The 25563-nt window shown below is 39.8% G+C and overlaps 1 protein-coding gene across 1 annotated transcript in view; it reads right to left on the reverse strand.

Moving 5' to 3' along the window:
• Mi-2 (chromodomain-helicase-DNA-binding protein Mi-2 homolog) overlaps positions 1-25563 on the reverse strand; it is a 238028-nt gene that overhangs the window by 121245 nt on the left and 91220 nt on the right. The window contains exons 13-18 of the mRNA XM_071692638.1: positions 22259-22472; positions 15842-16277; positions 11912-12151; positions 10623-10745; positions 6032-6219; positions 988-1116 (exon numbers count right to left, since the gene is read on the reverse strand). Coding sequence (XP_071548739.1) covers positions 988-1116; positions 6032-6219; positions 10623-10745; positions 11912-12151; positions 15842-16277; positions 22259-22472 — 1330 coding nt within the window. The remainder of the gene's footprint in view (positions 1-987; positions 1117-6031; positions 6220-10622; positions 10746-11911; positions 12152-15841; positions 16278-22258; positions 22473-25563) is intronic.

Genomic DNA, 25563 nt, shown 5'->3' on the forward strand with positions numbered 1-25563 from the left:
ACCCTACATTAAGGAAATAGCTAAGTCGGTACCTCAGAAACTAGGATTCCAGTTTAGATATCAAAATTTCTTTTCTTCCAAATGACTGCTCCATTTATACAAAGGTTTGATCTGTCCTTGTATGGAGTACTGCTCTCACATCTGGAGTGGCTCTAGCTGTGCATCCTAACATGAGAGAGTTGAGTCAAAAGCAGTGAGACTTATAAACTCTCCCAGGCTGACTACAAACTTGACCCCACTTGACCTATGCCACAATGTTGGCTCACTTTCCATCTTATATAGGTATCACTTTGGTGCTTGCTCCCATAAGCTGGCTACTTGTGTGTCCATACCAACAGATAGACCACACACAATACTCGGTAAGCTGCTGCATCACATGATTACTGTGTAGCTGCTGGCAATCAAAGTGTGGGCTGTTCTGATAACTGTTTCTTTCACTACACCCCAAAGCTTTAGAACTCTCTACCCTCTCATGACTTTCCTAATAATTACAAACAGGAAAATCTTAAAATACAGGTTTTTCACTTCCTCCAAAATTCATAACTAATTTCCTTTGTTTCTTTGTTTCCCTTTCATTAACCTCTCTATGTTTCAATCATGGTCAGCCTTAATGCAGACTTCTGTCCAAGACTGGAGCCCCAAAGGAAAAAATAAAATCATAACAATTATAGATAAAAACCTTTTTTTTTTTTTTTTTCATACTATTTGCCATTTCCCGCGTTAGCGAGGTAGCGTTAAGAACAGAGAACTGGGCCTTAGAGGGAATATTCTCACCTGACCCCCTTCTCTGTTCCTTCTTTTGGAAAATTAAAAAAAAAAACAAGAGAGGGGAGGATTTCCAGCCACCCGCTCCCTCCCCTTTTAGTCGCCTTCTACAACACGCAGGGAATACGTGGGAAGTATTCTTTCTCCCCTATCCCCAGGGATAAAACCTATTCAACAAAATAATGAAAAATCACATTACATGCTTTAACAAATAATACAGACCTGTCAATGGCTTCCTGACGGGATATACCAGTGATACCACCATCAATACGTTCATACTTGTAACCCAGTCCTTCACAGAAGTCTTCTAACACATCCAACATCTTGGTCATCTGAGAGAAGATCAGTACTCTGGTGGAAAACAATGTTTCCAATGAAATGCAAAATTGGTCAAAATATTACAGATTTTACATGAAAATAATAATACATTTATGTTTATATCATACTTGATTGCTGTTTCCCATGTCAGTGGGGTAGAGCCAGGAAGAAGATGAAGAAAGGACCATCCACTCACATACGCAAATATATATACATAATCTTTTTTTCCATACATATTCCATACTGAGCCTTCGAGGGAATATCCTCACTTGACCCCCTTCTCTGTTCCTTCTTCTGGAAAATTAAAAACGAGAGGGGAGGAATTCCAGCCCCCCGTTCCCTCCCTTTTTAGTCGCTTTCTATGCCATGCAGGGAATATGTGGGAAGTATTCTTTCTCCTCTATCCCCAGGGATAGAGGAAACAGATGAAGAAAGGACCATCCACTCATATACACACATATATATACATAATTCTTTTTTCCATACATATTCCATATTGAGCCTCAGAGGGAATATCCTCACTTGATCCCCTTCTCTGTTCCTTCTTTTGGAAAATTAAAAACAAGAGGGAAGGATTTCCAGCCCCCCCGCTCCCTCTCCTTTTAGTCGCCTTCTACGCCATACAGGGAATATGTGGGAAGTATTCTTTCTCCTCTATCCCCAGGGATAAATATGGTCCAAAATTCTAAGGCAACTCTACAATTTATTTAGGTAAAAGGATGTGAAATCAAAGAAATGAATAACAGTATGAGAATATTGGAGTGAGATCCAGTACCATCAAGGAATTGGAAGAAAACATTACAGATGAGATAGTAAATTTGTACAGACCAAGAGCAAAACTGAAGAGGCTGTTGTCTAAGTTTGGGTGTGTGTGGAGTGTGTAAGGAGGAAGTTGAGAGTTAATGTAATAGAAAGTAAAGTAATAAAGTTTAGCTGGAGTCAAAACAAAGTAAATTCAGTGCGAGTATGAAAGGGGAAACCATGGAAGAAATGGAACGCTTTATATATTTGAGAATGGATGATGACCATGGGAGCTGAAATGAATCATAGGGTGCAAGAGAGGTAATGATCCTGGGTGTATTGTGGAGTGCATGAAAGAAGTCAATGTTAGGGAAGGCAAAGATGGGTTATGTCTGATGGTACAGTCATGACTATGTGTGGGTCTGGGTCTTGAGCCCTGAATCCAAAAGATAGGAGGTGGGTGAATGTAATCACCTCTTTCTACTGTAGAGGGAGGTAGTTTTACATTAATGGGATAACACCTTTTGAAAATTCTCTCTTATCACAAAACTTCTAAAATTTCTGTATACTGTCCACATTTACCACACCATTATTCAGTTAAACCATTCATCCTCCTCTCTTACAGTATAAGAGTACTTCTTCACATCTTTCTTAAATTTCTTGCTTGATTTCATGTTGTTCATTGGTTTATTCAGTGCTGCTTCTTAAGAACTGTTGACTGTTTACATCATCAATCTGTTTTAAAATCTTAAAAGGTTGTGATCGAGTCAATACACTCCTCTCTATTTCATGTTATGCAAATTTATGGCCTCTAACTTTACTATGTAGCTCAGCTCTCTTCACTCTGGTTCCATCTTGACTGCTCTCCTCTGGACTGTGGGGGATAGCGATGCTGTTTCCTGTGGGGAGGGTAGCACCAGGAATGGATGAAGGCAAGCAAAGATATGTACATGCGTGTATATATGTATGACTGTACAAAGGCAAAGGGGATAAAGGTGAGTGCTCAAATTACAGAGGTATAAGTTTATTGAGTATTCCTGGGAAATTACATGGGAGGGTATTGATTAATAGGGTGAAAGCATGTACAGTGCATCAGATTTGGGAAGAGCAGTGTGGTTTCAGAAGAGGTAGAGGATGTGTGGATCAGGTGTTTAATTGAAGAATGTAGGTGAGAAATACTTAGAAAAGCAAATGGATTTGTATGTAGCATTTATTGTAAGGGAGGTGAATGCAAGAGTTTTGGAAAGAGGGGCAAGTATGAAGTCTGTTGGGGATGAGAGAGCTTGGGAAGTGAGTCAGTTGTTGTTCGCTGATGATACAGCGCTGGTGGCTGATTCATGTGAGAAACTGCAGAAGCTGGTGACTGAGTTTGGAAAAGTGTGTGGAAGAAGAAAGTTAAGAGTAAATGTGAATAAGAGCAAGGTTATTAGGTACAGTAGGGTTGAGGGTCAAGTCAATTGGGAGGTGAGTTTGAATGGAGAAAAACTGGAGGAAGTGAAGTGTTTTAGATATCTGGGAGTGGATCTGGCAGCGGATGGAACCATGGAAGCGGAAGTGTATCATAGGGTGGGGGAGGGGGCGAAAATTCTGGGGGCCTTGAAGAATGTGTGGAAGTCGAGAACATTATCTCGGAAAGCAAAAATGGGTATGTTTGAAGGAATAGTGGTTCCAACAATGTTGTATGGTTGCGAGGCGTGGGCTATGGATAGAGTTGTGCGCAGGAGGATGGATGTGCTGGAAATGAGATGTTTGAGGACAATGTGTGGTGTGAGGTGGTTTGATCGAGTGAGTAACGTAAGGGTAAGAGAGATGTGTGGAAATAAAAAGAGCGTGGTTGAGAGAGCAGAAGAGGGTGTTTTGAAGTGGTTTGGGCACATGGAGAGGATGAGTGAGGAAAGATTGACCAAGAGGATATATGTGTCGGAGGTGGAGGGAACAAGGAGAAGAGGGAGACCAAATTGGAGGTGGAAAGATGGAGTGAAAAAGATTTTGTGTGATCAGGGCCTGAACATGCAGGAGGGTGAAAGGAGGGCAAGGAATAGAGTGAATTGGAGCGATGTGGTATACCGGGGTTGACGTGCTGTCAGTGGATTGAAGCAGGGCATGTGAAGCGTCTTGGGTAAACCATGGAAAGCTGTGTAGGTATGTATATTTGCGTGTGTGGACGTATGTATATACATATGTATGGGGGGGGGGTTGGGCCATTTCTTTCGTCTGTTTCCTTGCGCTACCTCGCAAACGCGGGAGACAGCGACAAAGTATATAAAAAAAAAAAAAAAAATAATTTTTATAGATCTGGAGAAGGCAAATGACAGAGTTGACAGAAATGCTCTGTGGAAGGCATTAAGAATATATGGTGTGGGAGGCAAGTTGTTAAAAACAGTGAAAAGTTTTTATCGAAGATGTAAGGCATGTGTACGAGTAGGAAGAGAGGAAAGTGATTGATTCTCAGTGAATGTCAGTTTGCAGCAGGGGTGCATGATGTCTCCATGGCTGTTTGTTTATGGATGGGGTTGTTAGGGAGGTGAATGCAAGAGTTTTGGAGAGAGGGGCAAACATGTAGTCTGTTGTGGATGAGAGAGCTTGGGAAGTGAGTCAGTTGTTGTTCGCTGATGATACAACACTGGTGGCTGATTTGTGTGAGAAACTGCAGAAGCTGGTGGCTGAGTTTGGTAAAGTGTGGGAAAGAAGAAAGCTGAGAGTAAATGTGAATAAGAGCAAGGTTATCAGGTAGAGTAGGGTTGAGGGACAAGTCAATTGGGAGGTAGGTTTGAATGGAGAAAAATTGGAGGAAGTGAAGTGTTTAAATACCTGGGAGTGGATTTGGCAGTGGATGGAACCATGGAAGAGGAAGTGAGTCATAGAGTGGGGGAGGGGGTGAAAGTTCTGAGAGCGCTCAAAAGTGTGTGGAAGGCAAGAACATTATCTTGGAAAGCAAAAATGGGTATGTTTGAAGGAATAGTGGCACCAACAATGTTATATGGTTGCGAGGAGTGGGCTATAGATAGAGATGTGCAGAGGAGGGTGGATGTATTGGAAATAAGATGTCTGAGAACAATATGTGGTGTGAGGTGGTTTGATCGAGTAAGTTGTGAAAGGGTAAGAGAGATGTGTGGTAATAAAAAGTGTATGGTTGAGAGAGCAGAAGAGGGTGTTTTGAAATGGTTTGGTCACATGGAGAGAATGAGTGAGGAAAGATTGACAAAGAGGATATATGTCAGAGGTGAAGGGAACGGGGAGAAGTGGGAGACCAAATTGGAGGTGGAAGGATGGAGTAAAATAGATTTTGAGCGATCGGGGCCTGAACATGCAAGAGGGTGAAAGGCGTGCAAGGAATAGAGTGAATTGGAACGATGTGATATACTGGGGTCAACGTGCTGTCAATGGATTGAACCAGGGCATGTGAAGCATCTGGGGTAAACCATGGAAAGTTTTGTGGAGCCTGGATGTGGAGAGGGAGCTGTGGTTTCGGTGCATTATACATGACAGCTAGAGACCGAGTGTGAAAGAATGCAGCCTTTGTTATCTTTCCCTAGCGCTACCTCGAGCACATGCGGGGGTTGTCATTTCATGTGTGGCGGGGTGGCGACAGGAATGAATAAAGGCAACAAGTATGAATTACGTACTTGTGTATATATGTATGTCTGTGTATGTATATATATATGTGTATACCTTGAAATGTATAGGTATGTATATGTGCGTGTATGCATATACATGTGTATGTGGGTGGGTTGGGGCCGTTCTGTTTCCTTGTGCTACCTCGCTAATGCGAGAGACAGCGACAAAGTATAATAAAAATAAATAAAAATAATATGTATGTATATGTGTGTCTATGGACGTTTAGGTATATGTATGCGTATATGAGTGGATGGACCATCCTTCATCTGTGTCCTGGAACTACCTCACTGATGCAAGAAACAGCAATAAAGTAAAATAAAAAAAAAATAAAAACCTCACTCATGTAAAAGAAAAACATTAGAGGAGAAAAGCATTTTAAATAAGACTGCTTTGAATGTTAAAGCTACCTTGACCTTCTTGGCAAACCTTATGCGACCATGCTGCTAAAATCAAAGCTAATTACCTGTTTCCTAACCTGAATGTTACCTATCCTGCAGGCTAATGGGAAAATTATAAAGAAAACATGAGACGAGTTTAGTTACATACACTCAAGAAGTAAAAACTATATTAAGAGCATCTGTATACTTACCGATGGCCATCTCGCTTTAGCTTCTCTAACATACTCTCCAATAAGATGAACTTCCCACTGGCTTTGACTAAGTCCTTAGTGACATACATTCCATTGGGTAATTTGGGCGCTTCTTCAGCAGCTGCTGGGAATAGGTAAGGGTGGTTGCAGCACTTTTTCAAGTCCATTACAATGTTGAGGAGAGAAACCTAAAAGATAAAACATAATGAGGATTTCAGAATTTCAAATACCAGAAGTTATTTATGTGGTATATGGTCGAACAGATATCAACAGAGTAAAATTCCCTTTGTTTTCATACCCATCTTATCAATATACTGCTATAATTCCATGCAAAGTTTCATGAACTCAATTCATTTCAGCTTTAACCCAATCCATACCAGAAAGTAATTTTTCATCTAACTGGTGAACCTAGAGCATCAACATAACTTGAACCCACAAGTGAAAGTGTTTAGTTTCTTAATGATATAGGCATGGAAATTTAAAACTAAGCTTTACCACATTCACTAATGAGATTGAGTATGATGAGATTTAAAACTTTTGAAAATTTTGGTTACACAATATCAAGGCAAAATTAAAGCTCTTTCTTGCTCAGTGACAAGTAAATTCAATGAATTAATGAATTTTCCTATAATCAATGAACTTCTCTATAGCAAAAAGTCAATACTTCTTGCTACACATCTCTCTCACCCTTTCATTACTTACTTGATCAAACAACCTCACACCATGTATTGTTCTCAGACATTTCATTTCCAACACATCCACCCTCTTCCGTACAAACCTATCGATAGCCCATGCCTCACAACCATATAACATTGTTGGAACTACTATTCCTTCAAACATACCCATTTTTGCTCTCCGAGATAACATTCTCTCCTTCCACACATTCTTCATCGATCCCAGAACCTTCTACCCCATCGCCCACCAAGACTCACTTACGCTTCTATAGGTTCCACTCGCTGATAAGACCTCTCCCAGATAACTAAAACACTTCACTTCCTCCAATTTCTCTCCATTCAAACTTACATCCCAATTAGCCTAACCCTCAACCCTAATGAACCTAATAACCTTGCTCATATTCACATTCACTCTCACCTTTTTCCTTTTACACACTTTTCCAAACTCAGTCATCAACTTCTTCAGTTTCCTACTTGAATCAGCCACCAGTGCTGAATCATCAGCAAACAACGACTGACTCACTTCCCAAACCCTTTCATTCCCACCAGACTGCATACTCGCCCCTCTCTCCAAAACTCATAAACAAATCAAACAACTATGGGGACATCACATACCCCTGCCGCAGACCGACATTCACTGGGAACCAATCACTATTCTCTCTTCCTACTTGTAAACATGCTTTACATCCTTCATAAAAACATTTCACTGCTTCTAACAGCTTACTCTTAAAACCCTATCATATGCCTTCTCCACATCAATAAATATTACATACAAATTCATCTGTTTTTCTATGTATTTCTAATGCACATTCTTCAAGGCAAACACCTGAACCACATTTTCTCTACCACTTCTAAAACCACACCGCTCCTCCCCAATATGATGCTTGTACATTCCTTCATCCTCTCAATCAATACCCTCTCATACAATTTTCCAATAATACTCAACAAAATTACACCTCTGTAGTTTGAAAACTCATCTTTATCCCCTTTGCCTTTGCACAATGGCACTATACATGCATTCCACCACTCCTCAGGCACTTCACCATGATTTTTCTTCTCATGACCAGGTGCATAGCACCATTAATCACCCATCTCTCTCCATCCACTTTCAGTTTTACCCACATCAATCAAGAATTTACTTTCTTACACTCTATCACACACTCCCACAACTCCTGCTTCAGGAGAAGTGCTACTCCTTCCTTAGCTCTTGTCCTCTCCCAACCCGACTTTACTCACAAGACTTTTCCAAACCATTCGTCCCATTTACCCTTGAGCCTTGTTTCAAACTGAGCCAGAACATCCAGGTTTCTTTCGTCAAACATACTACCTCTCTCTCCTTTCTTCTCATCTTGGTTACATTCACACAAATTCAGACACCCCAATATAAGCCTTTGAGAGGGATGAGCACATATGCACATACATATACATACTCGTACAACATATTCATATTTGTCCACCTATTTTTGTTGCCACCACCACAGGACACAGCATAAATACATGAAAGAAAAGATAAAAATTTACATATATACATTCTTGTCATCTCATACCTGAGTGACATCCCCTGCAACAGCAAGGTAGCACCAGGAAACAGACAAAGAAAGGCCACAACCCTCTTTCTTCCATACTCAATCTGACATGTAATGCACCGAAACCACGCTTCCCTATCCTCATCAAGGCCCTATGGACCTTTTCATGGTTTACCCCAAACATTTCACATGTCCTGGTTCAGTCCATTTATGACTTGCTGACACCAGTATGCCACATCATTCCAATTCACATTACTTTCCGAATGCCTTTCACCATCCTGCATGTTCAGGCCCCAATTGCTAAAAATCTTTTTCACTCTGTCCTTCATTTCCAATTTGGTCTCCCAGTTCTCCTTGTTCTCTCCACTTCTGATACATATATTCTTCCTGTCAACCTTTCCTCACTCCACTTGATACATATATTCTTTCTGTCAACTTTTCCTCAATCATTCTCTCTATATGTACAAACTATTTCAAAACCACCCTCTTCTCTCTCAACCACACTATCATTACCACACAACTCTCTTACCCTTTCAGTACTTATTCAATGAAACCACCTCATATTCGCATACTGTCCTCAAACATTTCATTTCTAACATATTCACTCTCTTCTGCACAACCCTATCTATAGCCAATGCCTTGCATCTATATAATATTGCTGGCTCGACTATTCCTTCATACATACCCTTTTCTGTCCACCTAAATAACATTCTCTCTTTCCATACATTCTTCAGCACTCCTAGAACCTTTGCTCCCTCCCCTATCCCATGATTCACTTCTGCTTCCAAGGTTCCGTTCACTTCCAAGTTCACTCCCAAATATCCCCAACACATCAATTACAATTTTTCTCTGTTCAAATTTTTTCCACCCCATCTAACTTGTCTCTTGACCTTGCTGAACCTAATAACCCTGCTTTTATTCACATTCCCTTTCAACTTTCTCCTTTCACAAAGTCTTTGAAATTCAGTCATCATCTGCAGTTTGTCACTCGAATCTGCCATCAGAGCTATAACATCAGCAAACATCTGAATTTGCTTCCCAGGCACTCTCATCACCAACAAACTGCATATGTGCCCCTCTCTCCAAGACACTCACATTCACCTCTAACACCATCCCATTTAGATAAACTGAACAACCATGGTGACATCATACACTCCTGCTGCAGGCCAACTTTCAATAGGAACCATTCACTCTTCATTCTTTCTACTTGATAAAAACTTCTCAATGCTTCTAGCAGTTTACCACCCACACTGTATATTCTTAAGACCTTCCATAAAGCATCTCTATCAACCCTATCATATGCCTTCTCCAGATCCTTAAATGCCACATAAAAATCTATCTGTTATGCCTTCTCCACAACAGTAAATGCCACATACAAATCAATGTTTCTCTAAATGTTTCTCAAACATATTCTTTAAAACAAACCCCTGATCCACACATCCTCTACCATTTCTAAAACCACAATGCCCTCCACAATCTAATGCTCTGTACATGCCTCCACCCTCTCAATTACTACCCTCCCATACAACTTAACCAGGTATACTTAATGAACTTATACCACCATAGGTTGAACACTCACCTTTATCTCCACTACCTTTATAAAATGCGGATATACATACATTTCGCCAATAATCAGGCACCTCATCATGATCCATACGGACAATGAATATCCTTAACAACCAATCAACAACACAGTCACCCATTTTCCTAATAAATTCAATAGCAATACTATCCTCTCCAGCAGCCTGGCCATAGTCTACAGGTGGGCTAGGCAGGCAGGAAAGAAAAGAACTTGGGTCAGAGGAGAGCAACTTAACCACTAAAGTGCCTAGCTCATTGTGCTGACATCACTAACCTTCCCAATACCCACATGGATAGTACCTGTAATACACCTCCCTGGTCGGTGGCTGCCTACCAACCAAAATTCCATACAAGCCAATGAAAAAAGGATGTACACCTCCTTGAGCAAAATTGGTGCATGGTATGAAAAACAGCTGGATTTAGTACATTTGATATTCATAAAGCATCCATTAACTAACTACATCAGTCAATGAACTGAAGGGTAATGCACTTCAAACAAAAACTGAATATTTCCTAGGCAACAGTTCTTCAGTTAACTGTCAGGTATGGTCAGTCTCTACTTGAACACCAACTGTATGAACCATATACATTATTAAGTAAATCAAATTATCAACTGGATAACAAACATTTCTAAATCTCATCTCACTTTCATAATATTTTCTATTCTGAAAACATGTGCCTAAAGTTAATTCTTTTCCTATAAACTTAAGCCATCAGAAAGTTCCCTCCAAAACTCACCCTCACTACTTTCAAAACAAATTTCTCAAAGGTGACAGGAACTTTTATACTGTACATAAGAAGTCACTATACCTGTTGTCCACCACCTCTCGAGTTCAGGGCCTCGAAGTTGCGAGTAAGGATGTATTTGTAATACTTTTTTTGCAGTGGTGATAATTCCACTCGAATGATGAACTCAGACTTGGTTGGCATATTCTGTCAGAAAAAATACAAGTTATACATTGTTATCATTATTATTATTTTCATATCTGTTTATCATACTTTGTCGCTGTCTCCTGCATTAGCGAGGTAGTGCAAGGAAACAGATGAAAGAATGGCCCAAACCACCCACATACACATGTATAAACATAAACGCCCACACACGGACATATACATACCTATACATTTCAACACATACATACATATACATACACAGACATATACATATGTACATATTCATACATGCTGCCTTCATCCATTCCCGCCGCCATCCCGGCCACATATTACTATCATTTTTTTTTCATTATCATACATAATCGCTGCTTCCCGCGTCAGCAAGGTAGTGCCAGGAAAAAGAAAGAACGGCCCATCCACACATACATACACACACACACACACATATCTTATTTTCATTTATATTTATCATACTTTGTCGCTGCCTCCCGCATTAGCGAGGTAGCTACATACAAATCCTTCTGCTTTTCTAAGTATTTCTCACATACATTCTTCAAAGCAAACACCTGATTCACACATCCTCTACCACTTCTGAAACCACACTGCTCTTCCCCAATCTGATGCTCTGTACATGCCTTGACCCTCTCAATCAATAACCTCCCATAAAATTTCCCAGGAATACTCAACAAACTTATACCTCTGTAATATGAACACTCACCTTTATCCACTTTACCTTTATACAATGGCACTATGCATGCATTCCATCAATCCTTGCCGGCTTTCATCTTCGCAAAGCTTTCAATACGTCTTCTCTTTTTACCAAATCATTCTAACTGACCCCTCTCACTTCGCACACCACCTTGACCAAACCACCCTATATCTGCCACTCTATCATCAAGCCTTCAAAATACTCAATCCATCTCCTCACTTCACCACTACTTGTTATTACCTCCCCATTAACCCCCTTCACCAATGTTCCCATATTGTTTTTCTATCACACTTAACCGCCATCTCCCGCGTTAGCGAGGGAGTGCAAGGAAACAGACGAGGAACAGCCCAATCTACCCACATACACATGTATATATGTTAATCCTACATCATATTACTACAAGTCAGTAATAAACATGCATTACCTAACACCTAATATCCATAACATTTCTTGCAATCTATAATCACAACTAACAGTATTTTTGAAGACTAGACAATACCTTCAGTACGTCAGTTTTTAGCCTTCTCAGCATGTGAGGGCCCAACAAGTCATGTAGTTTCTTGATCTGATCTTCCTTTGCAATATCTTCAAACTCATTTTGGAAGGCAGACAAATCGTTAAATTTCTCTGGGCAAAGGAAATTCAAAAGATGGAAGAGCTCCTCCAAATTATTCTGCAGTGGTGTTCCCGTCAACAACAGTCGGTACTGTATATTGTACTGATTTAACACACGGAAGAACTGGAGGAAAAAATTAAGTCTATCATTAGTGATGAATACACTGTGGATACAAATCATCATCAAGCTTTGTTTCATGAAAGCCTCATAAAGTTAAATTCTCTCCCTATAAAAATGAGATGAATATCTCCGGACCATTAAAAGACCAGAGCAACACTAAAGTTCCATAAACCTTGCCTTTATGCTGATCCTACTGCTTAGCAACATCTGTTCTGTCTACTCTATTTTCAACAGTGCCTACATATATAAGAAATATGAAAGAAAACCTCCAATACCAGTCACAAAAATGCAAAGCAGCACTTATGACAGCCCTCTTATCCCCTGTGAAGCACAGTCTGCTGTTCCTCAAGGCCTAAATATAAATCAGCCACAGGATATATACCATCCAACAAACTACTTTGAGTACAACAGAAGAACTCCATTCTACTTCAAAGCTTGCACATATTTCTTCAAGGGTGGATGATTTTTAGTGTTTGATGGAAAACATCATTAGATGGATACAGCAAGCAATCAAAATGATGTGTACGTAAGAAAACATGAGCAAAAATGAAAATTAATACACACTTCAAATATTACATGCATGAACACTTACATGTTGCAAATACAAAGCTGAAAGGTGGAGTGGACTACTCTTAAATCTTCTGATCCACAATGACAAAGTCCAACTTAAAAGACATAGGCCTGCTTCAGAATGCACAAAATTCAGAGTTCAAAAAGCTATGTTCAAGCTTGGTTATAATAACAACAAAGGAGGATGTACAATGGCAATTATGCATGCTCTAAGGTCATCTAGCCAAAAATTTTTTGGCATGCAAAGAAAACTAAAGAAAAGGTGGAGTTCAGTGGACTATTCAACAAACATGACAAACCAAGGGAAGAAAGGGAGAAAGGCAAAGAATAAAGCCAAATAAAAAGTCGAAGACGCTTATAGAAGCTAAAGGACGGAACACCCCTGCCAGCACTGCTGATAGGTCAGGAATGTTAGGTGATGGAAATGTAAAACAGAGTATTGTATAAACTGTTAATGGATTAATGGTAAAAAGTAAAGAGATGGAATTAAGGGGTAATATTTGGGAAAACACATGTAATATTGTTGAAGCTGCAGAATAAAAAGCCTACTAAAGAATTAAAGTCTCACCTTTTATGCCAAGAAGGGTACATGAATAATACAAAATCTGTCCAGGTGTTGAACTATTTTGCATTTGGTGAAATTTTTTATCATTGCAATGAGAAATAACTCTTTTAATTCCACATTATTCTGACACTGACTATTGTTTATATTTACATACTTACCTTAAATTCATTTATTATACTCTGTCGCTGTCTCCCGCGTTTGCGAGAAACAGACGAAAGAATGACCCAACCCACCCACACACACATGTATACACATACACGTCCATGGGAGTTATTTTGCATGGGAGTTATTTTGCTCAACAGATGACATTACAGCACTGGTTTACATAAGCAGACAATAGCAAGGACAAAGCATGTCTAAGAGAAGGTACAAGCATATGAAATTTTTGCTTACTTTTCCAGTTTTTCACTCCCAATATGACAAGAGATGATGAATATAGTTGCGGTGACTATAAAGACACACAGATGACAAGAATACCTCATCTAATGAGTACACAAGCTCCAGCTTGGATAGTCCAGTATTTACCCATTAAGTGCACATGATTGCAGAGAAAGTTTCTCTAACAAGAGGTAGAAGCATCTGGTTTAATTCTGCTTTTTCACTATTTTTCATCCCCAACATACTGAGTAATAATAAATATGATAGTTATTACTATAGATACACATTGAAGACAATACTTCAAGATAATACAAGCCACAACTTGGATAGTCCAGCTGATGCTATGGGGGAATACCTAGTAAAGTCTCTGAATGTCTTCTACCCCCCCACAGCCTAAGCTGGGCCCAGACAGTTGAGTTGGGTAATTGGTTGACTGAGCTGTTGGAAGTCACAGCCTGCAGTTCCATGTGTCTCCACAACCTGGCCGGATTGTATACTTTTGTTTGGTTCTCAAGAGCTGGCTGCATGCGTGCCCCTAACACCAGCCAGACAGCACAATACTTAACAAGCTGCTGCATCACATGATTACTGTGTGGCCACTGGCAACTCAAGGGTGGGATGTTTTGACAACTATTTCTTTCCCTACACCTCAAAGCTTTGGAAATCTCTACCCTCTCATGTCTTTCCCAATAACTAAGACCTAGCATATTTTAAGAGACACTTTTTCACTTCCTCCAAAATTCATAAACACGTCCCCTCTCTCTTCTTTTTTCCCTTTCATCAACCTCTCTATAGATCAGTTAAGGACTGGCCTTGATGTGGACTTCTATGATTGAAATTTTTTTCTGTGCATCCCATGGTGTTTCTGATGACAGTCTGCAAGATTGGGAAGTGTTGTGGACCCAAATTTTTAAGGCATTCTCTCTTTTCGTGCATATCACACCTCAGGGTTTTGGAGGTAGTATTTTACAAAGTAGTATATAACTGTAGTATATAACTTCCGTATATAAGGTGGGAACCAAAGTAAAGTCATTGCTTTTGCTGATATTAACAACTTATACAACTGATGAACATCAGAATATATAGCAGTATTTCTAGTTTCCTTGACACATTAATGAAACAGTTAACATGATAACTCAAGTGACAAGAAGGTCAGTAAAGCAAGAGTCTACAACAGCATCATTGGATAATGGAAGCAATAAATGGTACCCTATCAAAAGTAATGAAATAAGAGGATTTATCCATTTCTCAAAAAATTGAAAATAAGTCATACGATGGGTGAGGGAGCGAAGTTTCTGGGAGCACTGAAGAATGTGTGGAAAGAGGTTGTTATCTGGGAGAGCAAAAATGAGTGTTTAAAGATAAAGTGTGGTAGAGAGAAAGCTGAGAAGGGTGTGCTGAAATTGTTTGGAAATAGTTACAGAATAAGTGAAAAGTGGTTGACAAAGAGGATTATGTGTCAGAAATGAAGGGAACAAGGAGAAGGGAGAGATCAAACTGGAGATAGAATGATGAAGTAAAGAAAATTCTGAGTGACACAGGTCTGAACATGCATGAGGGTGAAAGGTGTGCACAGGATATAGTGAATTTGAACGATATGGTATACAGGAATGTTGTCAATGGACTGAGCAAGGGCATGTAAAGCGGCTGGGCTAAACCATGGAAAGGTCTGCAGCACCTGATACTGGATGGGGAGCCGTGGTTTCAATGCATTACAAATGACATCTTGAGAATGGATGTAAGTGAATGCAACCATCTTCGTCTGTTTCTGTTGCTACCTTACTTACACATCCATTCTCTAGCTATCATGAGTAATGCATCAAAACCACACCTCCCTATCCACTATCCCAGCCAATTCACAGGCCCTGGTAGTACAGTGACAATAAAGAATATTTTCTACAATATTAACACTTCAAATTCACATATTCTGTGTTGCTGTGTCAAACTGTACACATTCCAAAGCTGAATAAAAAAAAATTATAAGTTTTGGAACACTTAGAAAGAAAAAAGTGTAAGGGAAGGGGTTAAGCTAGGGTGACAAGTATTAAAGAACATCAAAGATGTGAAGACTTTTGCAATCTTATACCATGAAATACACAAATAAGTCATCAGGTCCACAGGATAAACCAGTTACTGTTAACTTTAATCTGACCACTGAACATGTAGAAGTAATGACTCACCTTAGACTGGTTACTCTTCAGTCTGTGTGCCTCATCCACGACTAAACATGCCCACTCCAGCGATCCTAAGCAAGCCTGGTCCATTGATATCATTTCATATGATGTCAGTAGCACATTAAACTTGACGTTGGTTGTGCGAATTCTAGTTGCCTTTGAAGCACTACGTACAGCTCCTTCTTCAAAAGACAACTCGTGCTCACGGATCATTGTGCGAGATTCACGATCTCCTACATATGTTACTACATAGAAGTCAGGTGCCCACATTTCAAATTCACGTTCCCAGTTGATAATAGTAGAGAGTGGGACAGCCACAAGAAAAGGTCCCTTAGAATGGCCTTCCTTATAGAGAGAATAGAGGAAAGCAATTGTCTGAATGGTTTTACCTAAACCCATCTCGTCTGCCAAAATGGTGTCAGTCCCTTGGCCCCATGAATATCTGAAATATATATTCAGCATAAACTTATTTGTTTTATAGCATAAAAGCAATATGAGCAATGTGCAGTGAGCTTTCAATACTTCTAACAATCACAGCCAAACATGTCAAATTTTCTAAGTTATTCTTTGTACCTAACTGCCTTTCTTGTTTTCCCAAGGTGGCGTCATGAACAAAAGAACAACGGCTATTCATCTGCACACATCTGGTTTCTACCTGTCACGTATATGTACCAAAACCAGAGACAAGCATCTGTATCTATGCCTATGAGGCTACAACATAGTTTCCAATGATCACTTAATATGCCCTTGGAGAATGGTAACTGAAAGGGCAGTGGTATGCAGAAAGCATCAGATTATGAAGAAACAAAGTGGCTTCAGGAGTGGTACAGGATGTTTGGAGGTGTTTGCACTATAGAATTTGTAAGGGATATACTTCGTGAAAAAAATGTATATACGAATATGACATCTATGGGTCTGGAGAAAGTGTAAGATAAGGTTGATAAAGATTCTTGGTGGAAGGGGCTACAAATTTATGGTGTAAGACAAGTTATTAAAAGCAATGAGATTTTATCAAGAAAGTAAGGACTGTTTGCTAGTAGGAAGAGAGAAGGGTGGGTGATTTCTGGGAGGTGAGTCTGAGGCAGAAGTGTATGATGTCACCATAGCTGTTTCTGTATTTGGATGGAGTGGTATATGGGAGGTGAATTTGAGGGTTTTGGGAAAGATTTATGTTGAGAGAGAGAGAGAGAGAGAGAGAGAGAGAGAGAGAGAGAGAGAGAGAGAGAGAGAGAGAGAGAGAGAGAGAGAGAGAGACAGAGAGACAGACAGACAGAAAGACAGACAGACAGAAAGACAGACAGACAGAAAGACAGAGAGACAGAAAGACAGAGAGACAGAAAGACAGAGAGACAGAAAGACAGAGAGACAGAAAGACAGAGAGACAGAAAGACAGAGAGACAGAAAGACAGGGAGACAGAAAGACAGAGAGACAGAAAGACAGAGAGACAGAAAGACAGAGAGACAGAAAGACAGAAAGACAGAAAGACAGAAAGACAGAAAGACAGACAGAAAGACAGACAGAGAGAGGAGACTGTGTGTGTGTGTCATTCTCTGTTGCTGACATGGCTTTGGTGGAAAATTTTAGTGACCAAGTGCAGGAGCTGGTTTCAAAGTGTTTATGAATGGAGATAGAACCTTAATAAAATCATTGTTATTAAGTTTAGTATGGGAGAGAGACAGGTCAATGGTTGAAGTGTGAGCCTGAGTGGAGAACCTGAAGTTTTCCAATCCTGAGAGCAGACATGGAAGCAGATGGAACTATGGGAGAATTAAGCCATATGATAGGAGAGGTGGCTAACTTCCTCGGCACACTGAGGAGAGGGCGGAAAGGAAAATCACTATCTGTGGGGGAAAAGATAAGTAAGTCAGATGGTACAGCTGTACAGATGGTGTTATATGGATGTAAGGCATGGGAACTTGATGAAAAAGTGTGGGAGAGCATGGATATTTTGGAAGAGAAATGTATGTGGACAATATGAGGCATGAGAAAGGCTGATCAAATAAGACATGATAGGATAAAAGAGAAGTGTGGAAGCAAGAAAATTATATATGAGGGAGCTACAGTGGTTGTGCCAAAATGGTTTGAATACAAGGAGAGGACAATGTATACAACGGACAATGTCCTTTTAATGGGATGAACGAGGGCATATGAATCAGTAAAAAAACAAGGAAATGTCAGAAGGGCTTAGCCAGGGACATGGAACTCTGGTTTTACTACATTATACAAGATAGGTTGATAGTGGAGAATGAAAGAGGTTGCTCTTCATTTGTTCCTAACAATACCTTGATATACCGGAAACAGCAAACAAGTACAAAAGGTAATAATAATAATCAACCAATACAATTTACATTGACTGCAGATGCTCTTTGCACGATGTTGCTGCAAATTATTAATTAAAATGGAAAACACAACCATAGTACACAGGAGTAAACACAGGTAATGGGTTTAAGAGTGGCCCAGGAGGCTTGGCTTCATGCTCAACTGCTTAGTCATGAGCCTGCAAACATGGTTCATGCCTCTGGCAGGCTTGAAGTTATTGTGCTCCCAACTTAAGTAGTTTCTAGTATGATTGCATATTCTAAAACCACTGAAATTCCAGTACCACAACTGATGAGTCAGTCACATGAATTACCTATGTATAGTGCATTACATTCTGACAGAGGGAAAGACAATTCTTCTATCACAGAAATAGATATTTGAGGCTATGGTGGGCCTGTCACAATCACACTGAATGCTTCAATTAAGGTAGGTGACACATTTTTTTTTAATGATGAAGGCTCCATTTATGGGCCTTAATTGAAATATAGAGTGAATTGTGAAAAAGAAAAGACAAGGGAAAGTATCTATGAATTTTGGAGGAAGTGAAAGACCTGTCTTCTGAAATGTGCTAGGCTATAGTAATTGGGAAAAAAAAAGAGAGGGTAGAGTTCCAAAGTTACGACGTGGGGAAAGAAGCAAGTGTCAAAACATCCCACTCTTGAGACACTGATGGCCACACAATAATCATGTGATGCAACAGCTTGACAAGTACTGCATGGTCTAACAAGTGGTGGGGGCAAAACCCAGTAATACCTATATAAGAGGGAAAGTCAATCAATATTGTGGCGTAGGATAAGGGGTCAAGTGTGTAAGGTAGTCAGAGACAGTTTACAAGTCAGATTGCTTTTGACTCAACTCTGTCAAGCAAGCATACAGAGCTAGTACCACTCCAAATGTGGGAGCAGTACTCTGTACAAGGATGAATCAATCCCTTGCATAAACAGAGTAACTGATAAGAGAAGAAATTTTGACATATAAACAGGACACCCAGTTTCTTAGAGGCAGACTTAGACATTCCTGTAATGCAGGGTTCCCAAGAAAGTGTGGATGTTACAGTAATACCAAGTATGTCCATTGAGTCAAGAGGTGGAATTACAGAACCATCAGAGAGACAAAGTTGTGATGGGTAGAAATTGTGTCTTGAAGGCAATAAACTTAATTAGATATAGTCTATCCCACTGAGATATCCTGTCTAAGCCAGGTTTACTAAGGAAGCTGTGTCAAGACAAGATGCAGTTCGAGTTACAAAAGAGGGAGCAGAATTGAAGAATGTGGATGAATGCAGCATTCTTGTCAGCATATGAGTGCATTGAATTATTTTGAGAAGATATAATTGTTCAAGACCCCTGAAAAGTTAGTGCTCTCTAACATGCTAACAGGACTCTATCCAAAGATGAAAAAAACTGGGATATTTGAAAAAAGTTACTTCCAAAACACCATTCCCTTTGAGAATTCCTTAATAAGGGTGGCTGATTCGTGTGACAAACTGCAGAAGCTGGTGACTGAGTTTGGTAAAGTGTGTGAAAGAAGAAAGTTAAGAGTAAATGTGAATAAGAGCAAGGTTATTAGGTACAGTAGGGTTGAGGGTCAAGTCAATTGGGAGGTAAGTTTGAATGGAGAAAAACTGCAGGAAGTAAAGTGTTTTAGATATCTGGGAGTGGATCTGGATGGAACCATGGAAGCGGAAGTGAATCATAGGGTGGGGGAGGGGGCGAAAATCCTGGGAGCCTTGAAGAATATGTGGAAGTCGAAAACATTATCTTGGAAAGCCAAAATGGCTATATTTGAAGGAACAGTGGTTCCAACAATGTTGTATGGTTGTGAGGCGTGGGCTATGGATAGAGTAGTGCACAGGAGGGTGGATGTGCTGGAAATGAGATGTTTGAGGACAATATGTGGTGTGAGGTGGTTTGATCGAGTAAGTAATGTAAGGGTAAGAGAGATGTGTGGAAATAAAAAGAGCATGGTTGAGAGAGCAGAAGAGGGTGTTTTGAAATGGTTTGGGCACATGGAGAGAATGAGTGAGGAAAGATTGACAAAGAGGATATATGTGTCGGAGGTGGAGGAAGCGAGAAGTGGGAGACCAAATTGGAGGTGGTAAGATGGAGTGAAAAAGATTTTGAGTGATCAGGGCCTGAACATGCAGGAGGGTGAAAGGCGGGCAAGGAATAGAGTGAATTGGATCGATGTGGTATACCGGGGTCGACGTGCTGTCAATGGATTGAATCAGGGCATGTGAAGCGTCTGGGGTAAACCATGGAAAGTTCTGTGGGGCCTGGATGTGGAAAGGGAGCTGTGGTTTCGGGCATTATTGCATGACAGCTAGAGACTGAGTGTGAACGAATGGGGCCTTTGTTGTCCTTTCCTAGCGCTACCTCACAAATGAGGGGGAGGGGGATGTTATTCCATGTGTGGCGAGGTGGCGATGGGAATGAATAAAGGCAGACAGTGTGAATTGTGTGCATGTGTATATATGTATATGTCTGTGTGTGTATATATATATGTGTACATTGAGATGCATGGGTATGTATATTTGCATGTGGGGACATGTATGTATATACATGTGTATGGGGATGGGTTGGGCCATTTCTTTCGTCTGTTTCCTTGCGCTACCTCGCAAACGTGGGAGACAGCGACAAAGAAAAATAAAAAAAAATACTGCAAAGAAGTAATGTTTTGCAGTTTTGATGATAGCAATATTAAGGTTTCTAGTACTTATGGATAGCATAATAACCTGAGCATGGAAATTTCAAGACATGATTCTATTCTGCTTTATGCCAATGATTCAGTGCATCACTCATTTGCACTGCTGCTCCTAGATTTTTCTTTCTGGAGTCATAAGGAGGAAATGGAACCTTAACAGATTTTCAAATACATATTTCATAATCAAACACTCAATATATTCCATATCAAACAAGACATTCAAATCATCAATACAAAGATGAACAGTAAAACATAACCCATTACCTACAGAATGCTGATCAGAGCTATCAAATAAACAGTTGATACATACATGAAACAGAGCTGTTCTAGAGAAAACTAAAGCAAAATATATTCTTACAATGTCCAAGGATACTGAATGCATATCTGGGGACACTATTATGTTGAAGAAAAAGTTAACTTACATCCAACAATCTAAAAAAGCTAAAAATATGCTCTTTTTTTTGTCTTTCCTATTCTTCCCAGATGACAAGTTTAGTCTAAGATTTTTAAGCCAAGCACATATACCTTGATATCCTGCCCTACTGCAAAATTGACATTACACCTCTATTTATCTCCCTTTTTTCTTGTTTGAGCACCAGGAACAGATGAAAAAAGGCCTTGTTCGCTCACTTCCATCCTCTACCTATCATGCATAATCTATATTTCTGATGCCCATTCCTTCCATGAAGGGGATGGTCATAGCAAATGAGTCTCCACTTATACCTGTCTTTACATGCCTCACTTGCATACACCATTCAAGGCACTTTTCTCATATTTCTCTTCCTCCAGCACTCTTCCACTCTATTTCCATAAGTCACAAGTGGCTGTCCTCTCACAACAACCCATTTAATCATACTATCATACACTCTCCTTGTCAACTCCTATTACACTTCTTGGGTTGAAAATACAGAATGCCAGCAGAAAACACTTTACGAACACAGCACATCTTTGGAACTTAACCCACATATCTTGAGCTAACAATGCAGAATGCTATCACCGCAATATAATAGCTCACCACATGGAGTCACCACAATATGAAAAGAATATCAATTCACAACCTACACACCACAAACTGAACTCTATGTACAATTCTAAGTAAAACATTCAAATCAATTAATATCATCTAAAATTAGATACTGTTACAGGGGGAAAATTTATCTGGTTTTCTCTGACACATACCCTAGGGAAAGAAACAAAATTGTAACAAGTGTGAGGTTCACGTAATGCTTGTGTGGAACACTTCCTAGATTTCTTTATGTATTCTTATAACATATCAACAATTCCAAACCTTTTTGAATAACAACATACAACGTTCAGATTCAGGTATACACATCATATTACTTCATCACCATATATAAAAAGACATTAATATAAAACAATAACACAAGTGCTTTCCTCACCTCAACCAATTAACACCCTCCAACTGGTATTCATGAAGAGACAGTCCTGTACCGTCAACAAAATCTGGCTGTTTCTCCCACTTCTTGCTCAAATTAGTAGTTGGCTTATCAGGTGGTGGAGTGTAGTGCCGGGGAGATGAAGGTTCACGGTCCTCATCACCAATCTCCCGAGTACGTGGTTTTCCTTTCTTCTTACCTTTCTTGTTTTTGCCAACTAGTAAATAAAGAAATCAAGTTTAACATATCCATCCATCTTTCAGAAATTGCAATACAAGAAGGGAAGGGTTTCCATCCCCTAAATCAAACCCTTCTTAACTGCCTTTTATGACATGGAAGGATTTTTTTTTTTCATACTATTCGCCATTTCCCGCATTATCAAGGTAGCGTTAGGAACAGAGGACTGGGCCTTTGAGGGAATATCCTCATCTGGCCCCCTTCTCTGTTCCTTCTTTTGGAAAATTAAAAAAAAAACGAGAGGGGAGGATTTCCAGCCACCCGCTCCCTCCCCTTTTAGTCACCTTCTACGACATGCAAGGAATACGTGGGAAGTATACTTTCTCCCCTATCCCCAGGGACAGGGGAATACGGAAGGAATACGGGGTAGAATTCTGGGCAGGACAAAGTGCTGTCAGGAGAAACAAGGGGAACATGGAAAGGTCTGTGGGGCCTGGTTGTGGATAAAGGAGTGGTTAAAGTGCATTACAAATTAAAGCTTGATAATGGATGTGAGTGAATGAGGCATTTTTTTGTTCCAGGTATTACCTCTCTAATGAACAAAACAGTGAACAAGTATGAAAGAAAAGAAGTTTAAAAATGATCTTGGCAAAGTATTTCTTTCCCTAATATTTTAGGCAATGCCTAAAATGTTTTTCTTTCCTTCTTTCAAGATACCAAAAATCTTTTTCTTTCTTTCATGCTTATTCACTTTCATAGTTCATTTCCCATGGTAGTGAGGTAGCACCCGAGACAAACCAAGAAAATGCCTCATTCACTTACATCAATAATGTCATCAATAAACTTAACGGTGTGAGGTTACTGTGTTTTCATGAACAATAATCAAAGCAATACCCAAAAACAGAATTACAAATTTTCATTCCTTCAGATGATCCAGAAAATTATCATAACGGTGTATTTTGATTTATTCATCATAATCGCCATACCCAGCGTTAGCGAGGTAGTGCAAGGAAACAGATGAAAGATTGGCCCAACCCACCCACATACACATGTATATACATAAATGCCCATAACACACATATACATACATATACATTTTTTTTTTTTTTTTTCAAACTATTCGCCATTTCCCGCATTAGCAAGGTAGCGTTAAGAACAGAGAACTGGGCCTCTTAGGGATTATCCTCACCTGGCCCCCTTCTCTGTTCCTCCTTTTGGAAAATTAAAAAAAAAAAACAAGAGGGGAGGATTTCCAACCCCCCGCTCCCACATATACATATTCAGACATATACATATATACACATGTACAGAGTAATACTTGCTGCCTTCATCCATTTCCATCGCCATCCCACCACACATGAAATAGCACCCCCCCCCCCCACACACGCAGGCTAGGGGGAAAAAAAAAAAGGCCACATTTGTTCACACTCAGTCTCTAGCTGTCATGTGTAATGCACTGAATCCACAGATCCCTGTCCACAACCAGGCCCCACAAAACTTTCCATGGTTTACCCCAGACACTTCACATGTCCTGGTTCAATCCACTGACTGCATGTCCACCCCGGTATACTACATTGTTCCAAATCATTCTATTCCTTGCACGCCTTTCACCCTCCTGTATGTTCAGGCCCCATTCACTCAAAATCTTTTTCACTCCATCCTTCCACCTCCAATTTGGTCTCCCACTTCTCCTCATTCCCTCTACCTCTTACACACATATCCTCTTTGTCAATCTTTCCTCACTCATTCTCTTCATGTGACCAAACCATTTCAACACACCCTCTTCTGCTCTCTCAACCACACTCTTTTTATTACTACCCTTTCATTACTTAATCAAACCACCTCACACCACATATTGTCCTCAAACAATTACCACCCTTTCATTACTTAATCAAACCACCTCACACCACATATTGTCCTCAAACAGTGTATATGGCCACAATAAGCTACCCTTTCACAGACTGTTCCAGTACACAAAGAGGCCGATCTATTGAACAGTGTCAACATTCTTGTACTCACAAGGAGCAAAAACTTCAAACCTTCTGCCAGTTGTTTAGGCATGATAAAATTAATAAGAAAAGTAACTTATTGGTAATTAAGGTTTATTCTTTCAAGCCAAATGAGCCATAGGATAAGGATCAGTTTTGTCTTGATATGTGGAGTGTAACTATGCACTTCTGAAAACTGATATCAAGCTGCTTTTTCTATCAGACTTGGCCAAAAGGAAGGATATTATGATAGCATATTGGTTTTCTGTGATGACAATATCCCTGTATACAAATTCCATCATTCCTGGATGTGGAAGAAATGTCCAATCTAATTCCTAAGGTGAAAAGCATAATGAAGGTCAAGCACATGAAGGCAATTAGTGAGAAATTAACAGCATCATTCATGGGAGGTCACTTCTTTGCTTAACACAGTTGTGCCTCGGCCAAGCCAGTTATAAGCTTTGTCTTCCAAAAAGAAAAGATAGAAAGATGAAGAGGAAAGAACTCAAAGTGAAGTTACTGTCTATTTTTGGCATAAAATGTTATAAACAAAAAAGGGGGAGAGAAGGGAGGTGCATTGCCTCCACTGACTTCCATTCACTATCAAAATCAAGCAGCCTCTCACCATGATGTCACATGGAACTGAATCGGAGATAAAAAAAATTCACTCATCTTTATGTGTTTGATACAGAATGTGGGATTCACCACAAATAAATACCAAATTTATCACTCATTATCATCTAAGACAGAGAACTGATAAAAAAGTGATTCTATGAGACAAATTTTTTGATATCAGAACTTCTGACAAAGTGCCCTCTCCTATGCCCAAGCTTTAGAGGTGGGAAGAAACAACAGGCCCTGAAATATATGTACTCCAGCCACTGATTATCCCATAAACCACACCAAGGAATATTACTCGTGAAATACATATCCAATAAAGTCAGCCTCAAATCAATGTAAAATGATTTCTACTTGATTATCTATTCAAAGGCTCCAGTCACGGACAAAAGTCCACATCAAGGCCAAACCTCTGATGAAATATGGAAATAATTATGAAATGGAAAAAGAAAAGACAAGGAAAATTGTTTACGAATTTTGGAGGAAGTGAAAGACCTGTCCAGTGAAATGTGCCAGGCCAGAGAT

Source organism: Panulirus ornatus, chromosome 53 (genome assembly GCF_036320965.1).
Source record: "Panulirus ornatus isolate Po-2019 chromosome 53, ASM3632096v1, whole genome shotgun sequence".
NCBI classification, from domain to species: Eukaryota; Metazoa; Arthropoda; class Malacostraca; order Decapoda; family Palinuridae; genus Panulirus; species Panulirus ornatus.